The 16,687-nt window shown below is 57.3% G+C and overlaps 1 protein-coding gene and 2 pseudogenes across 1 annotated transcript in view; all 3 read right to left on the bottom strand.

Moving 5' to 3' along the window:
* LOC137668858 (putative ATP-dependent RNA helicase TDRD12) overlaps nt 1-4,447 on the bottom strand; it is a 32,908-nt pseudogene extending 28,461 nt beyond the window's left edge.
* LOC137668857 (zinc finger protein 585A-like) overlaps nt 1-9,948 on the bottom strand; it is a 38,409-nt gene extending 28,461 nt beyond the window's left edge. Inside the window, 4 exon segments of the mRNA XM_068410674.1 lie at nt 3,734-4,813; nt 6,115-7,447; nt 7,963-7,970; nt 9,168-9,948. Coding sequence (XP_068266775.1) covers nt 3,734-4,813; nt 6,115-7,447; nt 7,963-7,970; nt 9,168-9,941 — 3,195 coding nt within the window. The 5' untranslated portion in view covers nt 9,942-9,948.
* Nucleotides 1-16,687, bottom strand: part of LOC137668902 (protein FAM118B-like) — a 257,128-nt pseudogene that overhangs the window by 35,972 nt on the left and 204,469 nt on the right.

The raw sequence follows: 16,687 nt of genomic DNA, 5'->3' as shown, positions 1-16,687 counted from the left end.
GGACTTACGAGCTATAAATCAAATCGAGCAGGATGTCCACCCAGTAGTGGCAAACCCGTACACTCTTCTAACCACTCTGAAGGAAACAGATAAATGGTTTACCATATTAGACCTAAAAGATGCGTTCTTTTGTCCCACTGGCAGCCGAGAGTCAGGAACTGTTTGCTTTCGAATGGGGAAGTTCCACGACTGGTAGAAAAACTCAACTGTGCTGGACAGTGTTGCCGCAAGGATTTAAAAATAGTCCTACAATCTTTGGAAATCAATTGGCCAAAGAATTAGAGATCTGGCAGAGGATGCATGAAAACATCACCTTACTGCAGTATGTGGATGACATACTGGCAGCAACAAGTAACAGGGAGGATTCCATACAGATAACAATAGATCTTCTAAACTTTCTGGGACTGGCAGGGTACAAGGTCTCCCGGAGAAAGGCACAGATAACCCAGCAAGAAGTAATGTACTTGGGATTCACAATTTCCCAGGGTCAACGTAATCTGGGAACTGAAAGAAAAGAGGCTATCTGCCAAATCCCGGAACCCAAATCAAAGCGGGAGCTTAGAGAATTTCTAGGGATGGCTGGATGGTGTTGCCTGTGGATAATGAATTTTGGACTCATTGCCAAACCCTTATATGAAGCTGTACAAGGGAAAGGAAACCTCCTTGTTTGCACTCAGAGGTGCATTTGCAAAACTAAAACAGACTTGAATGAGTGCTCCAGCTCTGGGCCTCCCGAACTTAGAAAAACCATTTGAACTATTTGTACATGAAAGACTGCATATTGTTCTGGGAGTGTCGGCCCAGAAACTAGAATCACGGAAAAGACCTGTGGGATACTTTTCAAAACAACAAGACAATGTCAGTAAGGGATGGCCAGCATGCCTCCGAGCAGTGGCAGCTACAGTACTACTGATCCAAGAGGCCCGAAAATTGACACTCGCGCAAAAGCTAACTGTGTTTGTGCCCCATGCAGTTACAACTGTTCTGGAACAAAAAGGAGGACACTGGCTGTCACCAAGCCAGATGCTGAAATATCAAGCCGTCCTTCTGGAACAAGAGGATGTGGAGCTGAAAGTAACCAGCATCCTGAATCCAGCAACCTTTCTAACTACAGATCCTGGTAGGAAAAAATAACACATGACTGTTTGCAGGCAATGGAACAAACATACTCCAGTAGAGACCTTTATCAGGAGCAACAAAGAGAAGAAACAATCCAGAAGACTATTGGCAAATAGATTTTTCCGAATTACTGCGGCAAAATGGGTATTGGTATCTTTTAGTAATGATAGGTACTTCTCACAGGCTGGCCAGAAGCTTTCCCCTGTCGCACCAACAAGGCAAGAGAAGTAGCAAAAATATTGCTTAAAGAAATAATACCAAGATTTGGGGTACCTATGGGTCTATCTTCAGACAGGGGCCCACACTTTGTATCAGAAGCTGTTCAAAGTTTGGCTAAAGTGTTAGGGGTAAAATGGAACCTCCGTACCCCATGGAGACCTCAATCAAGTGCAAAAGTAGAAAGAATGAATCAAAGCTTAAATAAACAGATGAGTAAAAATTTGCCAAGAGGCTCAGATAAAATGGTCAGGTGCTTTACCCTTAGCTTTGCAATGAATCCTAAAACTAAAGAAAAGGTTAGTCCTTTTGAAATCATTTATGGTAAACCCTATCAGGTGACAGAAACAGGAATTGATCCTGAGATCATGGGGAAACATTATCCAAAAGAATATGTTATCTCTCTAGGAAAGGTTTTGTCCTCGCTCCACAGGTACATCACTGTGAGTGCACCATTATCCCTGGACGTGCCTGTGCATCAATACCAACCTGGAGACTGGGTGTACCTGAGGACATGGTCAGATGAACTGCTAAAAGAGAAGTGGAAAGGACCTTTCCAGATTTTGCTCACCACCTACACAGCTGTCAAGCTCGAGGGAGTCACTCCGTGGATACATCACAGCAGGATCAAACCAGCTTCATCACCACAATCAGAATGGACTGTAAAACAAGGACCTTTATGTTTAAGATTAACCCGGGGATCACAAGGTTCTGGGTTATCTCCCTTGCAGTGATGTTCGGAAATGCAGAAATTGATACAGATGGAGAGGCCAATACAGTCATAAATGAGAACTTAATTCTAACTCTGATACAAGGGTTTGGTAGAATGCGCAATCTTACTGGTGTAACAGCATGAATCCCAATTCCTCATTCAGCCACTCAGCCTGTCCCCTGGGGTCACAACTTGAATGGGGATTTCAAAGTTTTCTATTACCAGGACTGATGGCTTTAGAAAATCAGATGCTAATAGAAAATCTAAACGTGGCAAGTAGAATCTTTATCAAGAGCCACTCAAAAGGGATTCCAAATTGTTAACAAACAGATCCAAGCCAATACTAAAATGACTCTGCAAAATAGACCGGCCTTAGACTTGCTATTAGTCAAAGAACAAGGAGTGTGTGGATATCTTAAGTTAGACAAAGAGCACTGCTGCATCCACATCCCAAACATCACCGATAACCTGCAAGAGCAATTGGATAAAATGAAGAGAGTAGCAGAAGACAGCAGGGCAATCAGGGATGCAGCAGAAAATAGCTGGCTCAACAAAATCCTGCAAGAATTAGGTGGATTATCTCTAACAGGATGGTTAGCCGCATTATTAGAGGGAATAGTTTATGTAGTTGTTATTATAGTTATTATAGGGATCTGCATAGGTTGTGTTAAGAGAATCATTGAGAAAAATATATGGAAGTAGTGAGATAATAAATCTAACTGCTTCCAAAGGGGGGAATTGATACCAGACAGCTCAATTTAGCAACAGTTTAGCAAGAGTAGGCCTCAGAGTAGGCTCTAAAGGCCTGCTCTGTGTTACCTTTACACAGAACAAGCTTTTCTGTCACTAATTTTCTTTTTAGCTAGAATAATAATAATAGGTTATGAAGCAAACTACATGTTTTGTAGATAGAGTTTGTTTATGGGATTGATAACAAGGTTCTAGTAAACAATGATTCATGCTGTTTACGCTTAGTCCTAGAAAAACAAAAGGTCTCTGCTAATTATATAAGGCCAAAAGACAGAAGAAAACTGTAAAGAACAACTTTGTGATGTCTAAATTAACTTGATTCATAAACTCTACTCAGAGGAGAGATAAGTCCAAAACAATATCTTCTTCTTGGGAACACATGTACTTGTGAACAAGAAGGCCTCGACCACGCTTGCGCAGAAGCACAATTAAAGGGGGATTGCGACCACCAGCGACCCCCAGAGACCACCCAAGACCCCTTCCCCAATTTAGTACGCATGCGTAAAGACATTACGTAATGCATTACATAACGTGTTATGTATAATTTGTTTTTTAATTGGGTGGGTTTTTTTCTTGGAATTGTATATAACGGGCAAGCTTTTGTTCTTAGACGTGCATGCTAGGAGGAGAGATCCCCCATGCACCCAGCGCTGCAATAAACCAGTGTCGGCTTTCTAAACTATCATTTGGTTTGGAGAGTTTTCTTGGTTACTATTTTCGGTAACACCCTCAGCCAATGGGGTGCCCCACCTTGGGGCGCCCCCCCAGCCGTGGCTGCCCCTAGGGCCTCCTGGTCTTGGGGGGCTCCCCCACCATCTCCAACCCTTGGAGCACCCCCGGGTTCCCGGGCTGCAGGTCCCCCTCCGACACCTCCACACTGTGGGGCGCCCCATGTCTCTTGGACTTTGGGCGCCCCTACAACGCCTCCAAACCCACCTGCCCCCCCCCCGCCGCCGCCTCCCGTGCCTCCTTCAGGTGCACCCTCTCGTGGGTGATGAGGTTGGAGCTCCGGCTGAAGCGCTGCCCGCAGCGGGCGCATTCGTACGGCTTCTCCCCGGTGTGGGTCCTCCGATGCTGCTCCAGGTCAGCATGCCGCAGGAAGGCACTCCCGCACACGCTGCAGCCGTAGGGCTTCTCCCCAGTGTGGATGCGCTGGTGCATCACCAGCGAGGAGCCCATGCCGAAGGCCTTCCCGCACTCCCCGCAGCGGAAGGGCTTCTCGCCGCTGTGGCTGCGCTGGTGCTGGATGAGGTCCGAGCTCTGCATGAAGCCCTTGCACTCGCCGCAGCGGAAGGGCTTCTCACCCGCGTGCGTCCTGCTGTGCTTGAGGAGGTGGCCGCGCTGGGCAAAGCTCTTGCCGCACTCGCCGCAGCAGTAGGGCCGCTCGCCCGAGTGGGCCGCTTGGTGCCGGAGCAGTTCGGAGCTGCGGTAGAAGGCCTTGCCGCACTGGCCGCAGGCGAAGGGCCGCTGGCCCGCGTGGGCCCGCTGGTGCTTGGCCAGGCTGGTTCTGTGGCTGAAGGCCTGGCCACACTCGCCGCAGCGGTAGGGCCGTTCGCCCGTGTGCATGCGCCGGTGCTCCACCAGGCTGGAGCTCCAGATGAAGCTCTTGCCGCAGTCGCCGCAGCAGTAGGGCCGCTTGCCCGCGTGCATGCGGAGGTGCCGGGCCAGGTTGGAGCTCGAGATGAAGCTGTTGCCGCACTCGCCGCAGCGGTAGGGCCGCTAGCCCCTGTGGGTGCGGAGGTGCTGGGCCAGGTGGGAGCGCTTGGAGAAGCTGTTGCCGCACTCGCCGCAGCGGTAGGGCCGCTCGCCCGTGTGGGTGCGGAGGTGGTCGGCCAGGTGGGAGCGCCGGGAGAAGCGCTTGCCGCAGAAGCGCTTGCCGCACACACCGCAGGTGTTGGGCCACTTGCCCGTGTGGCTGCGCTGGTGCTGCTCCAGCTTCGACGACTGCCCGAAGGCCTCGCCGCACTCGCAGCAGATGTAGGGGCGGGGGGGGGGGCGACGGCGTGGGGAGGCCGGCTGTGGTGGGGAGGGGAGGGGGGTGTCAGGGACCACAGGGACGGTGGGGAGCGTCCTCCCCTACCGCATCCCGGGGTGATCCAAGGGGTCCTGGGGGCCCGAGACCCTGGTTCTGCCGCCCCCGGGGAGGGGTCGGGGGTCCCAAGCACCAGGACACCTCGCTCTGCCCCACCTGGGGAGGGGCTGCGGGTCCCCCGAGGGTCTCACCTGCCGCCGGCTCCTCGGGGGTCTCCTCAGCGGCTCCGGTCGGGGCGTCCATGGGGCAGCCTGGGGTGGGGGGGGGACACACAGAGGTCGGGGGGGGCTGGGGGGCGCCCCCCGGCACGGGGAGTGGGGGTCCGGGCCCCCCCTTACCTGTGGGGCAGGCGCTGGCCTGCGCTGGGGGGCACCCTGCTGGGCCGCGTGTGCGGCTGCCAAGCCCCGCCCGCTGTGACGTCACTTCCTCTATCCCCCACCTATCAGTAACGCTCCTCCCCGTAGCAACGCCCCCTTGGCAACACCCGCCTCTTAGCAACTCCCGCCCAATAGCAACGCCCGCCCCTTACCAACAGCCGGAACGCGGCCCCCTCTAAGACACGCCCTCCCCCGTGCACTGATTGGCTGGTGGGGTTGAGGGTGTGGCCAGAGGGAGCGGAGGGGGCGTGGTCTGTCGAAGCCGTAGGGTTGCGTGTGAGAGTGAGGGGGCGTGGCCTGGAGGCGCGGCCAAGGTGGGAGGCCCCCTGATTGGTCGGTGGCATGGAAGGGGGCGGGGCGTGGCCAGGCGACGCCATATCCGGGAGCGGCGGGAGCGGGCGGCGGCGCCGGCCGGAGGGAGGTGAGTGGACCTCGGGCCGGGGGTCCCCCGTTGCCATGGTAACCGCCCCATCGCCATGGCAACTGCCCCGCCCCCTTTTTTACCCCCTAATTAGCGTTAATGGGAAGTAAACGGCTGAGTCGGCACCTCCGGCTGTGTCTCTCTGTGACCCCGCCCCCCTCACCTTGGCCCCACACCCCGGGGGGTCCGTCCCCACCCCTACCCCACCCTGTGGGGGCTCCAGGACCGCTTCCCCCCCAACCCCCCCCAAGACCACCACTCTCCAGTCCTGGGGGTTTCACCATCTTTATTTGCCTGGCCAATGGCTGCACAGGATCTTGGCCGCTCCCCTGGCACTATTGTCCCGCCCCCTCCTGCTATTGCCCAATCCTATGTCAGTCCTACCCCCCACCCCCTCTCCTCAGCCAACCCCCTCCCCCCTCCCCCCCATCACACATTTGGCTCTTGGCCAATCCCCGCCCCAGCCACACCCACCCCCTCAGCCAACGGGGTGCTCCTCCTTGGGGCACCCCTCCAGCCGTGGCTGCCCCTTGGGCCTCCTGCTCTTGGGGGGCTCCCCCACCATCTCCAACCCTTGGAGCACCCCCAGGTTTCCGGGCTGCGGGTCCCCCTCCGACACCTCCAGACCGTGGGGCGCCCCACGTCTCTTGGACTTTGGGCGTCCCTCCATCATCTCCAGACCTGGTTGACGCTCCATCACCTCCAAGCCTGGTTGACCCTCCAACATCTCTAGACTTGGTTGACCCTCCATCACCTCCAAACCCGCCTGCTCCCCCACTGCCGCCTCCCGCGCCGCCCCCTGGGTCTCCTTCAGGTGCACCCTCTCGTGGGGGATGAGGTTGCACCTCTGGCTGAAGCACCGCCCGCAGCGGGCGCATTCGTACGGCTTCTCCCCGGTGTGGGTCCTCCGGTGCCGCTCCAGGTGGACGCTCCGCAGGAAGGCCTTCCCGCACACGCCGCAGCCGTAGGGCTTCTTCCCGCTGTGGATGCACTGGTGCTGATTGAGCTCCGAGCTCTGCACGAAGCCCTTGCCGCACTTGCCGCAGCGGAAGGCCTTCTCGCCCGCGTGCGTCCTGCTGTGCTTGAGGAGGTGGCCGCGCTGGGTGAAGGTCTTGCCGCACTCACCGCAGCGGTAGGGCCGCTCACCCGCGTGCATGCGGAGGTGTCGGGCCAGGTTGGACCTCCAGATGAAGCTCCTGCTGCACTCGCTGCAGCGGTAGGTCCGCTCGCCCGAGTGGGTCGCTTGGTGCCGGAGGAGGTTGGAGCTGTGGTAGAAGGCCTTGCCGCACTGGCCGCAGGCAAAGGGCCGCTGGCCCGCGTGGGCCAGCTGGTGGTTGGCCAGGCCGGTCCTGTGGCGGAAGGCCTGGCCGCACTCGACACAGCGGTAGGGCCGCTCGCCCGTGTGTATGTGCCGGTGCTCCACCAGGCTGGAGCGCTGGGAGAAGCACTTGCCACACTCGCCGCAGCGGTAGGGCCGCTCGCCGTTGTGTGTGCGAAGGTGCCGGGCCAAGTGGGAGCTCCCTCTGAAGCTCTTGCCGCAGTTGCCGCAGCAGTAGGGCCGCTCGCCCGTGTGGATGCGGAGGTGCTGGTCCAGGCTGGAGCGCTGGGAGAAGCTCTTGCCACAGTCGCCGCAGCGGTAGGGCCGCTCGCCCGTGTGGGTGCGGAGGTGCTGGGCCAGGTGGGAGCGCTGGGAGAAGCTCTTGCCACAGTCGCCGCAGCGGTAGGGCCGCTCGCCCGTGTGGGTGTGGAGGTGCTGGGCCAGGTGGGAGCGCTGGGAGAAGCGCTTGCCGCATTTGCAGCAGGTGTTGGGCCACTTGCCCCTGTGGGTGCGGAGATGCCGCTCCATCTCCCCGCGGGCGGGGGGCGGCGGCAGGGGGGGGCCGGCTGTGGTGGGGAGGGGAGGGGGGTGTCAGGGACCACGGGGACGGTGGGGGGCGTCCTCCCCTACCGCGTCCCGGGGTGAGCCGAGGGGTCCTGGGGGCCCGAGACCCTGGTTCTGCCCCCCCTGGGGAGGGGTTCGGGGTCTCAGAGCCTGGATCCTCTCCTTTAACACCCCCGGGGAGGGGTCGGGGGTCCCAAGCACCCGGACCCCTCGCTCTGCCCCACCTGGGGAGGGGCCGGGGGTCCCCCGAGGGTCTCACCTGCCGCCGGCTCTTCGGGGGTCTCCTCAGCGGCTCCGGTCGGGGTGTCCATGGGGCAGCCTGGGGTGGAGGGGGGACACACAGAGGTCGGGGGGGCTGGGGGGCGCCCCCCGGCACGGGGAGTGGGGGTCCGGGCCCCCCCTTACCTGTGGGGCAGGCGCTGGCCTGCGCTGGGGGGCACCCTGCTGGGCCGCGTGTGCAGCTGCCAAGCCCCGCCCGCTGTGACGTCACTTCCTCTATCCCCGACCTATCAGCAACGCTGCTCCCCGTAGCAACGCCCCCTTGGCAACGCCCGCCCCATAGCAACGGTCCATTAGCAACGCCCGCCCCTTAGCAACTCCCGCCCAATAGCAACACCCGCCCCTTAGCAACAGCGGGACGAAGTGGATGCGGCCCCCTCTAAGCCACGCCCTCCCCCCGTGCGCTGATTGGCTGGTGGGGTTGAGGGTGTGGCCAATGGGAGTGGAGGGGGCGTGGCCTGGGGAAGCCGTAGGGTTGAGTGTGAGAGCGAGGGGGCGTGGCCTGGAGGCGCGGCCAAGGTGGGAGGCCCCCTGATTGGTCGGTGGCATGGAAGGGGGCGGGGCGTGGCCAGGCGACGCCATATCCGGGAGTGGCGGGAGCGGGCGGCGGCGCTGGCCGGAGGGAGGTGAGTGGTCCTCGGACCGGGGGGGGGGGGGGGGGGGGGGGGGGGGTCGGAGGTCCCCCGTTGCCATGGCAATGCCCCATCCCCATTTTTACCCCCTAATTAGCGTTAATGGGAAATAAACGGCTGAGTCGGCGCCTCCGGCTGTGTCTCTCTGTCACCCCGCCCCCCTCACCCTGGCCCCACACCCCGGGGGGTCCGTCCCAACCCCCACCCCACCCAGGGGGGGCTACAGAACCCTCCACCTTACCCCATACTCCCCCCCCCAAGACCACCACTCTCCAGTCCTGGGGGTTTCACCATCTTTATTCGCCCGGCCAATGGCTGCACAGGATCTTGGCCACTCCCCTGGCACTATTGCCCCGCCCCCTCCTGCTATTGCCCAATCCTGTGTCAGTCCCACCCCCACCCCCTCAGCCAATGGGGTGCTCCTCCTTGGGGCGCCCCCCCCAGCCGTGGCTGCCCCTTGGGCCTCCTGCTCTTGGGGGGCTCCCCCACCATCTCCAACCCTTGGAGCACCCCCAGGTTCCCAGGCTGCGGGTCCCCCTCTGACACCTCCAGACCGTGGGGCGCCCCACGTCTCTTGGACTTTGGGCGTCCCTCCATCATCTCCAGACCTGGTTGACGCTCCATCACCTCCAAGCCTGGTTGACCCTCCAACATCTCTAGACTTGGTTGACCCTCCATCGCCTCCAAACCCGCCTGCTCCCCCGCCGCCATCTCCCGCACCGCCCCCTGGGTCTCCTTCAGGTGCACCCTCTCGTGGGTGATGAGGTTGGAGCTCTGGCTGAAGCGCCGCCCGCAGCGGGCGCAGCCATAGGGCTTCTCCCCAGTGTGGGTCCTCCGGTGCCGCTCCAGGTGGGCGCTCCGCAGGAAGGCCTTCCCGCACACGCCGCAGCTGTAGGGCTTCTCCCCGGTGTGGGTCCTCCAGTGCCGCTCCAGGTGGGCGCTCCGCAGGAAGGCCCTCCCGCCCACGCTGCAGCCGTAGGGCTTCTCCCCGGTGTGGGTCCTCCGGTGCCGCTCCAGGTGGGCGCTCTGCAGGAAGGCCTTCCCGCACTCGCCGCAGCGGTAGGTCCGCTCGCCCGAGTGGGCCGCTTGGTGCCGGAGGAGGTCGGAGCTGCAGTAGAAGGCTTTGCCGCACCGGCCGCAGGCGAAGGGCCGCTGGCCCGCGTGGGCCAGCTGGTGGTTGGCCAGGCTGGTCCTGTGGCTGAAGGCCTGGCCGCACTCGCCGCAGCGGTAGGGCCGCTCGCCCGTGTGCACGTGCCGGTGCTCCACCAGGCTGGAGCGCTGGGAGAAGCTCTTGCCGCACTCGCCGCAGCGGTAGGGCCGCTCGCCGTTGTGTGTGCGGAGGTGCCGGGCCAGGTGGAAGCGCTTGGAGAAGCTCTTCCCGCAGTCGCCGCAGCGGTAGGGCCGCTCGCCCGTGTGGGTGCGGAGGTGGACGGCCAGGTGGGAGCGCTGGGAGAAGCGCTTGCCGCACTCACCGCAGGTGTTGGGCCACTTGCCCCTGTGGGTGCGGAGGTGCCGCTCCATCTCCCCGCGGGCGGGGGGGGGCCGGCTGTGGTGGGGAGGGGAGGGGGGTGTCAGGGACCACGGGGACGGTGGGGGGCATCCTCCCCTACCGCGTCCTGGGGTGATCCGAGGGGTCCTGGGGGACCGAGACCCTGATTCTGCCCCACCTGGGGAGGGGTTCGGGGTCCCGGATGGGGGTCTCAGACCACTGGATCCCCTCCTTTAACCCCCCCGGGGAGGAGTCAGGGGTCCCAAGCACCCGGACCCCTCGCTCTGCCCCACCTGGGGAGGGGCTGCGGGTCCCCCGAGGGTCTCACCTGCCGCCAGCTCTTCGGGGGTCTCCTCAGCGGCTCCGGTCGGATCGTCCATGGGGCAGCCTGGGGTGGTGGGGGACACACAGAGGTCAGGGGGGGCTGGGGGGCGCCCCCCGGCACGGGGGGTGGGGGTCCGGGCCCCCCCCTTACCTGTGGGGCAGGCGCTTGCCTGCGCTGGGGGCCACCCTGCTGGGCCGCGAGTTCGGCTGCCAAGGCCTGCCCGCTGTGACGTCACTTCCTCTATCACCCCACCTACCAGCAACGCTCCTCCCCGTAGCAACGCTCCCTTGGCAACACCCGCCCCATAGCAACGCCCGCCCCTTAGTAACAGCGGGAAGAAGGGGACGCGGCCCTCTCTAAGCCACGAGAGGTCAAGGACAACAGAAAGGGCTTCTTCAAATACATTGCAGGTAAAACCAACACTAGAGGCAATGTAGGCCCACTAATGAATGAGATGGGGGCCCTGGAGACAGAGGATAAAAAGAAGGCGGAGTTACTGAATGCCTTCTTTGCCTCTGTCTATACTGCTGGAGGCTGTCCTGAGGAGCCCCGGACCCCTGAGGCCCCAGAAGAAGTCAGGATAGAGGAGGAATCTGTCTTGGTAGATGAGGGCTGGGTCAGGGACCAATTAAGCAATCTGGACGTCCATAAATCCATGGGCCCTGATGGGATGCACCCGCGGGTGCTGAGGGAGCTGGCGGAAGTCATTGCTAGGCCACTGTCCATCATCTTTGCTAAGTCGTGGGCAATGGGAGAGGTGCCTGAGGACTGGAGGAAAGCGAATGTCACTCCAGTCTTCAAAAAGGGCAAGAAGGAGGACCCGGGTAACTACAGACAGGCCAGCCTCACCTCCATCCCCGGAAAGGTGATGGAACAACTTGTCCTTGGTGCTGTCTCTAGGCACATCAAGGATAGGGGGATCATTAGGGGCACTCAGCATGGCTTCACCAAGGGGAAGTCATGCTTAACCAACTTGATAGCCTTTTATGCGGACATAACCCGGTGGATAGATGATGGTAAAGCTGTGGGTGTGGTCTATCTCGATTTCAGTAAAGCGTTTGACACGGTCTCCCCCAGCATCCTCGCAGCTAAACTGGGGAAGTGTGGTCTGGATGATCGGGTAGTGAGGTGGATTGTGAACTGGCTGAAGGAAAGAAGCCAGAGAGTGGTGGTCAATGGGACAGAGTCCAGTTGGAGGCCTGTGTCTACCGGAGTCCCTCAAGGGTCGGTACTGGGACCAGTTCTATTCAATATATTCATTAATGACTTGGATGAGGGAATAGAGTGCACTGTCAGCAAGTTCGCTGATGACACCAAACTGGGAGGAGTGGCTGACGCACCAGAAGGCTGTGCTGCCATTCAGAGAGACCTGGACAGGCTGGAGAGTTGGGCGGGGAGAAATTTAATGAAATATAACAAGGGCAAGTGTAGAGTCATGCATCTGGGCAAGAACAACCCCATGGACCAGTACAAGTTGGGGACAGACCTCTTGGAGAGCAGCGTAGGGGAAAGGGACCTGGGGGTCCTAGTGGACAGCAGGATGACCATGAGCCAGCAGTGTGCCCTTGTGGCCAAGAAGGCCAATGGCATCCTGGGGTGTATGAGAAGGGGTGTGGTTAGCAGGTCAAGAGAGGTTCTCCTCCCCCTCTACTCTACCCTGGTGAGGCCGCATCTGGAATATTGTGTCCAGTTCTGGGCCCCTCAGTTCAAGAGGGACAGCGAACTGCTAGAGAGAGTCCAGCGCAGAGCCACGAAGATGATTAAGGGAGTGGAACATCTCCCTTATGAGGAGAGGCTGAGGGAGCTGGGTCTCTTTAGCTTGGAGGAGACTGAGGGGTGACCTCATTAATGTTTATAAATATGTAAAGGGCAAGTGTCATGAGGATGGAGCCAGGCTCTTCTCAGTGACATCGCTTGACAGGACAAGGGGCAATGGGTGCAAGCTGGAACACAGGAGGTTCCACATAAATATGAGGAAAAACTTCTTTACGGTGAGGGTGACCGAACACTGGAACAGGCTGCCCAGAGAGGTTGTGGAGTCTCCTTCTCTGGAGACATTCAAAACCCGCCTGGACGCGTTCCTGTGTGATATGGTCTAGGTAATCCTGCTCCGGCAGGGGGATTGGACTGGATGATCTTTCGAGGTCCCTTCCAATCCCGAACATTCTGTGATTCTTGCGGGAAGGAGTCGCGGCCCGCGGCCGAGCCAAAGGAACTGGACGAGAACCCCCCCCTCCGTGAGCATCTGGGGGGGCCGCGCCAGGCTTTGGGGTGGGATGGGAGACGGGAATCCCCCTCCCAGCGCTGCCAACGTTCCCCTCAGATAACGTTGGGGTTTTTTTGGTGTATTTGTTTTTTTTTTAATTCTTTTTCTCCCCGCGGTAACAAGGTCGGGGTGGAAATGATTTCTCGGAACTCATTATAATAAAGACCGCCTTTTCGGGGAAAAGATATGAATATGTATACGCGTCCTTGGATACGTGATGAATATGTAATATTTTTCTGTATAAATATGAGGTGAATCATCGAGGGGGGCGCGCACGACTTTGGAGGGGCTACACCCCGTGCTGCCCAGCGCTGCAATAAAGATGTCCCTGCTTCTTAATGCTACATTGGTGTTAAGAGGTTTTAATCCCGATTTCAGTGACACAGGCGGGTCTCATGAGAATGGAGTAAGGGTCAGCATAACTATTCAGAGTTTTGTCTGCTTAAATGTTGACCCGAACTTTTACCGAAATGGGTTTGCTCGCACTTTTCTTCTCTTCATGCGCAGGTACAGGGAAGAAGGCAGCAGAAATACACACTAATTAAAACCCCTCTTTATCGCTGCCATAAAGGTGCTACTCGCCTGGGAGCCCAAGCAGGACCCCATGTTAGAATTCCTGATTCCTTATACGCAATCTTAAGGCTACTCACATATTAATTTTTACATTGCCTAAATGTAAAACCTATTGGCTTTGGCCATGAGGTCGCCCGTTACCATTTGCTTTTGAGTACTTGTACACACAAAGCCCCCATGCAAACACAATGCATAATTTACATAATTTTGTTGCAACTTTGCAGCTTTCAGCTGGTTTCTCTCTGGTCTCTTCTAACAACAGACCCCCTTGTATAGGCAAGGTTGCTGGCAGTCAAGTTCTCCTGCGCATGTCTCTGAAGCCACCTTTACATAGGAGCTTTTTCTTAGGTACCACAATCTGCTGGTCAGCTTTTGCGCCAGGGCTGGTTCAAAGCTTGCGCAGCAGGATGTAGCTGCTGCTGACAAGTTTTTTTTATATCCCACAGGAGCTCAATGGTGATAACGCCATTTCTAGCTTTCCGTGGGAGACAGGGAGGACGAAAGCTCTTGTATCACAGCACGGCTTGGTCTGGGAAGGCAAACTGAAAAGCATCGTAGGAGCTGAGATGGCTTCGTGACACCTACACCTGCACTGATAGTTCATTTTATACCACACCTGAAACACATTCAGGAATATCGATAATAGCAACACGCCCCTTAGACAGTCCCAACAATATCCGAACTTCTCAAAATCCAGAGGAATCAGCTTGGCAGAAAAGGGCAAAGTGCAATTTCCCAAAGTGAAACCGAAAGTGTAATTACTGACAAAGTGAGGAGGAGCCAGAAGAGCAGCGGAAAGGAATTTCAGCCCGTGAGTCAGCTTCATGGGGGCCCAACTGAAATGCCTCTATGCAAACGCACGTAGCGTGGGGAATAAACAAGAGGAGTTAGAGACGTGCACGTGCCTGCAAGGCTGTGATCTTGTTGGCATCATGGAGACGTGGTGGGACAGCTCCTGTGGCTGGAGTGTTGGAAGGGAAGGATACAGGCTCTTTAGGAAGGACAGGCAGGGGAGACGAAGTGATCTGATGCCTCCTTGACGCCAGCTGCTCCTCCTACAGCCAAGGCACACAGGGACATGTGTTGGGGTGTGCGAGGCGGCTGAGGGTTGGCGGCTCAGACCCCCTCCCTCGTCCCCGCTGAGATCCGTGCCCCCGTGTCCCCCGGGCACAGTGCAGACCCTTCCCCCCCAAGGCCCACAGCGGGGTTGTCTGTCCTACCGGCCGCTCAGCCACCATCTCCTGCAGCAGCGACACGCCTGTCTCGTCTGCCTGCGCCGTCTTCCCCCTGCTATGGACACGTGGGGTTGTGGGCTGTGAGAAGAGGCCTCGGCCTGCATGGCGACCCCCTGAGTGGCCAACAGGGAGCGAGGGTGCTGCCCAGCCTCTGCTGGGGCTGGCCCCGGGCACCCCTGGCATCCCAGTACTGCACAGACCCCCCCACCCTGTCCCGCCGAGGCCTGGGTGGCAGGGAGGAGAGCTTGGGAGCTGCTCCGAGTTATGCAGAGCCGCTTCCAGGAGTCCCGAGTTGCTCAGAGAGGTTTTGAGCCATTAGGAGAAGACAAAGGGCTCTCCAGTGTTATAGAAATTTTAACATAATTAATGTAAAAGTTATTATGAATTAGGGAGACAAGATTCAATAAGGTTGAAATAGAATGAAGAACAGAATAATTATTATAAGTCTATCTGAATAAACACAGGTGGGTGTGGGGTTCCCACGGGACAATGGTGGGAACGAGGTACTGAACGAGCTATGTCCAGGCATGTCCAGGGGGTGGTAATGGGGTGGTAATGAACTAGCCAATCATAATAAAGAACAAGGACTTTGGCTATGAGAAAAATAAGATATGAGGAAGTTGAAAAATAAGAAAGAATGCTGCACCTGCAAGATATAGCTTTTTAGCATAAGCCAATCAGAACTAATATAGAGGCGTGTGAACAAAGCATACTAACCAATCATAATAGAAATGACATGTACACAGAGTGTGTACAAAAACAGAATAGTATAAATGTACCCTCAGATACGTAAATAAACGAGATCTGCTTAACGATCATATTGATCTGCGTGCATTTACTCCGTGCCCTCTCAACAAGTGGCGCCCGAACAGGGACTTTCCCCCGGACCAGGGGCCTTCAGCCGGAGACTGCGGAGAAGCAGCGGACAACAGACCGAAAGGAAAGGGTGAGAGGAAGCCAGCTGTAGAGTGCTGCCCCGGCACTGGATTTTCGCACCGGCAGGAACGGATACGGTAAGCCTGAGTGTTGCTAGCAAAGGAAAACCTGGGTAGGGCTTCCCAGGCAGCTGGGGGAGGAATGGGGTCTACCCTGACCAAGACAGAAGTGGCAGTGGTGAAACTCCTCCAACATATACTCTCTGAGAGAGGAATTAAATATGACGAAGCTGCGTTAAAGCAGTTACTCCTTTGGACAAAAGACAAAGGACATTTTACAACCTTTAATGATGTCTTTGAAGTGCCTTTATGGGAGAAGATTGGTGACTCTCTCTGGAATGCGGTGTCAAGTGGTGATAAGGAAGCCTTTAAATTGTCTGCTACATGGAAGCTGGTTAGTGAAGCGTTAAAGGGAATAAAAGCAGAGAGAGAAGTCACACATTCAGCTTTTATGGCTTTAGGACTGCAGACGTCTACTACCCCCTCACTGTTTGCGGGACCAACACCTCCCATGGCCCCGGTGGCTGTACCGGTGGCAGCTCCTTTATCACCGTGGGTACGGATGGCTCCGAAAAAAGCTGAGGAGCGGGGAGCGAGTAAAATAGATACAGATCCATCAGGACTGATAGTGCGCCCTAAAACACGAGCTCGATTTGGACTAATTGATTCAGACGCTGAACAGGAGACTTGGCAGAAACCCCCTCCGAAACCCCCTCCCTCTCATTGATCTCTCTACGGATGAGGCTGAGCAGGAGGACAAGAAGGAGGGTAAACCTGCTTCGTATCCACCTTTACCGGATTCGCTGTTTCCTGAGTCTGTTGAACAAAGTTTACATTCCGGCACTAAATGACCACCGTTAAAGTCGCCATTTACGGAGTCAGCAGTACCAGAGTCACAAGGACTTAAAGGACTGTTACCATCATGAAATGGACACGAACTTGACATGACAGAGCTTGGTAGATGACTGGAAGAATTAAAGACGGAATTGCAGCAGCATCGTTCAGCCAACGCCTCGGGACACGTGACTATGTCTCCCCAAAATCCCCCTCTGTGTTCGGGACAAGTATTAGGGCCACCTCAACCTCCTTTGCAAATCCCTACTCCACCTTTGGGTCAGGGCGGGGGGGGAGGTTTGCGTCCATCTGGTAATGTGGGAGGTGAGGGAGAGAGTCAGCGTCTGCCCGCGTATACAGGGGAGGGGGGGGAGGAGTGAAATGGAAAGGGATCATTTGAGATGTGTTATTAGGAGTTATAATTCCACAAGCATATCCGGTGATTGTGGGTGCGGGTCCTGAGGGAAGAAATATTTGGCAACCGTTAGATTGGAAAATTGTAAAAGAAGCATTGTTACTATAGTTGGCGAGGGACAACACAGGTGAGGACTGCAGAGGGGTTGTTGCAGGGATGGCAAATCGTAACCCCACCTTAACTGAGCTAATGGAT

This window comes from Nyctibius grandis, chromosome 11, assembly GCF_013368605.1.
Source record: "Nyctibius grandis isolate bNycGra1 chromosome 11, bNycGra1.pri, whole genome shotgun sequence".
In the NCBI taxonomy this organism is placed as follows: domain Eukaryota; kingdom Metazoa; phylum Chordata; class Aves; order Nyctibiiformes; family Nyctibiidae; genus Nyctibius; species Nyctibius grandis.
The sequence above is the reverse complement of the archived record's forward strand: the minus strand, read 5'-3'. Positions and strand labels throughout refer to the sequence as shown.